This window comes from Triticum dicoccoides, chromosome 2B, assembly GCF_002162155.2.
Source record: "Triticum dicoccoides isolate Atlit2015 ecotype Zavitan chromosome 2B, WEW_v2.0, whole genome shotgun sequence".
NCBI classification, from domain to species: Eukaryota; Viridiplantae; Streptophyta; class Magnoliopsida; order Poales; family Poaceae; genus Triticum; species Triticum dicoccoides.
Genome location: NC_041383.1, coordinates 767,283,224 through 767,286,340, shown reverse-complemented (window position 1 = coordinate 767,286,340; position 3,117 = coordinate 767,283,224). Strand labels below are relative to the sequence as shown.

At 50.3% G+C, this 3,117-nt stretch overlaps 1 protein-coding gene across 1 annotated transcript; it reads right to left on the bottom strand.

The window, feature by feature from the left end:
* Positions 1–977: 977 nt before the first annotated feature.
* Positions 978–2,340, bottom strand: LOC119366154 (UPF0329 protein ECU05_1680/ECU11_0050-like). Its single transcript, XM_037631836.1, has 2 exons — positions 1,552–2,340; positions 978–1,450 (listed from the first exon to the last, which is right to left on the bottom strand). Exons 1-2 carry the CDS (start codon positions 2,155–2,157, stop codon positions 1,343–1,345), a joined length of 714 nt encoding a protein of 237 aa, XP_037487733.1. The 5' UTR covers positions 2,158–2,340; the 3' UTR covers positions 978–1,342.
* Positions 2,341–3,117: the final 777 nt, after the last annotated feature.

Here is a 3,117-nt window from a genome sequence, read left to right as displayed (position 1 = left end):
TTATAATTTCATACTCCCTCCGGTCCAAAATAAGCGTCTGATTTTAGTTAAAATTCAAACTAAAACCACGACACTTATTTTGGATTGGAGGGAGTACTATATTTCCAACCCGTTTGATTAACTTGTCATGAAACGTGCATCAATTTCTATTTAACTAATGATCGCACGAACGGTTCAACGAAGTACTGCTCGGTACTACTACAACTACATCATGCAAAAGGTGCGTCGTCGTCGGTCGTCCAAGGCACTGGAGTGAAGTACAAGTACGTGTGCGTGATACATATATACTGGGGCCTTTTCTCCTCCCGGGACTTTGCATCTTTGAAATATTCTCATTTTTCTCCCATTCCAAAAGTGAAAAAAGGGTAGCAGTATGTGCTCTTTTCGGGGCGGTTAGATTCGTCGTCTCACTGCCCTTTTTTATCAGGGCATGCCCATGCACTGGTCAGTACTTTTTTTGCATTGGCCTGATGAGTGATGACCCTGCTGCCGACTGCAATGCCTTTACATCTGGGCTAGCTCTAAAGCTGCACGTAGCGCACTAGCTACTCTAGTTAGATGGTACTCCTTGTTACCTTGCTTAACATTTCTCTTGCAAGAACCTAACTCCTACTACTACTATAATACCGTTAGAATCGGATGATCTAGCGGTCTCTCCAAATGAATGGCCGACATGCAAGCAAGTCAACCGAGTCGACCAGGACTAACTCCAATTCCAGTCAAATGAAACAAAATGGACAGACACTCATACTGTCAATACTCAATACGCAATGCACCTGGGCGATGATATAGTTTTCTCTTCCTCTTTACCATATCACCTGAAAAACAGACTGAAGGCTGTAGCTAACAGCCAACTTTAGCAGTCAAGTTCAGGTTTGCACTTGCAAAAACACAGACAAAACATACCAACACAGTATAAACGAACAGTACCAACACACAGTTCTTACTGAAACACGAGACCACCGACAGCACATCACTTAGAGCAACAGACAAAAAGTAGTAGCAGTTAACTACCAATGTCAGCAGATAAGTTCAGGTTTCAATCAGCTTACAGAGCACAGACAGCAGCTGTACTAACACAGTAACACACAGTAGTTCTCTTAATCTTATTGCAAGATATGATCAGCCATGTCTACGTGAAGAACGTCAGTACTTAATTCCTTAATTATCCAGATCCAGACACTTTGCTATACACACAAACAAACAAACAACCAAAGGTCACCTGCTTTCACAAGTTGACAGCCTGCTAACTGTACCGCGCCAAGATTGAGACGACGTACGTACGTACTCACTCCATTGCCGCCGGGTAGGCGTACGTAGGGCTAGCCAGGCTGAACGCTAGCTAGTTGTGGCTTCCTCCACCGCCGCCGCGCCCTTCCCTCGGGTTGCCGGGCGGCCGCGGCCTCCTCACCGCCCTCACGCGCATGATCACCTCCCGCATGTAGAACCCCTACAGAAATCGCGTACGTGCGTGGCCAAGAGCTTCGTCAACTATGGAGAATAACCCGGCCGGAGATGAGAAATGCTTGCACAAAGTTGAAAGCTACTTACTCTGCCAGAGGTGGTCTTGGAGATCTCCCTGGTACCGATGTCCGCCGCCTCGCCTGCTTCTTCCCGTGACGAGTTAAGAGATGCGGCAGGAGCGGCGCTCGGCCTTGTGCCGCCGCCGAACCAGTCGGCCAGGCCCATGCACCACGCGTAGGCACGGCCGAGGTACCGCAGCAGCAGCGAGCACGGGTGCATGAAAAGCGACGGCGACTCCTCGCCGGAGCTCCTCTCCGTCTCCTTGTCCTTCTCCTCCCCTGCCTCCTCCTTGCGCTGGTCGGTGAGCTCTTCAGACTTGTCCACCGCAACCGCCCCCGCCTCCTCCTTGCGCTGGTCGGTGAGCTCTTCAGGCTTGTCCACCTCCGCCACCACCACCGCAACCGCCACCGCCTCCGCCTTGTGCTGTTCCGTCAGCTCTTCAGACTTGTCCTCCTTCTCTTCCTCCTTGCTCTGATCCGTTGGCTCTCTGAGACTGTCTCCCTCCTCCCGCTCCTCCTCCTCCTCCTTGCGCTGACCCGCTGATTCTTCAGGCTTGCCGGCCACCTCCTCCTCCTTGCGCTGATCCGTCGGCTCTCCCTCCACATCCACCTCCAGCTCCTTGTGCTGGTCCATTGCTCCTCCGCTTCTTCCTGGGCTTCTTCCTAGGCGCGCCGCTCTACGGGGATGGGGGCTTCTCGATGGGTTGGGAGGTGTTTGTGTGCGGTGTGGTCTACTGTTTCGCTTTCTTGAACTTTATTCTTTGCACATCTATCTTTTCCTTGAGGATGGATGGCGTTGATGCGTTCGAGGGCAGTAACTCCCCTCTGTCGCCGATTCATTTCAGGCTGGCCCCTATTTATTGCCATGGAACTCGAGCAGGTGAGGTGAGGCGAGGCTGGAATTTATCTTGTCTTCCAGGAATGCCCCTCGAGGGTTTGAACCAGTTTCGTAGACTGGATTTATGTCAATGCGACACCGTGTGCGCGCGCGCGCGTGTGACCTAATTTATGTCAAGTCAAGGTTTGAACTTTGAACCAGTTTTACACGTAGTAGTAGTATATATTCTGCAACGCCATTTTCTTGAAACCAGAGCAGTACGTGACGATCTATCTCACGCCCAAACTGGACTACTTCAGTACTCTACGATACGTACAGTATGTTGATGTACACCAGTGCTAAGAGCATCTCCAACAGCCGCGCTAAGCGCCGCGCGTAAAAAACCTGTTTGCCGCGCGCGCTTCGGCCTGCTTAGCGCGACCGCCAGCGCTGGCTCCAGCAGCCGCGCTATAATGCAGCGCGCGCGCCGCTCCAGCAGCGCGCAAAAATATAGCGCGCGCGGCTCGCCGGGCATTAACATATATGATATTTTGGACACAAAATGAGTTTGAAACATTCATCAAAATACAATGAACATATGAAATCTGACACAAACAAGTTGATGAATAAAAGTTCATGCCCACAAGTTCAAAATCATGCCCACAAGTTCATCCAACCAAGTTTAAATGCAAACTAAAGTTCAAGACATAAATGAAAGACACATCAATCATCTTCCTCGTCTTCGTCCTCATCTTTCGAAGACGATTCTTCCACCTT

Bases quoted from the DNA above. Each gene is read 5' to 3' on its own strand.
- LOC119366154 (XM_037631836.1), bottom strand. From the start codon at position 2,157: ATGGACCAGCACAAGGAGCTGGAGGTGGATGTGGAGGGAGAGCCGACG. The intron at 1,451-1,551 runs GTAAGTAGCTTT...CGATTTCTGTAG, and splicing joins CCAAGACCACCTCTGGCAGA to GGGTTCTACATGCGGGAGGT.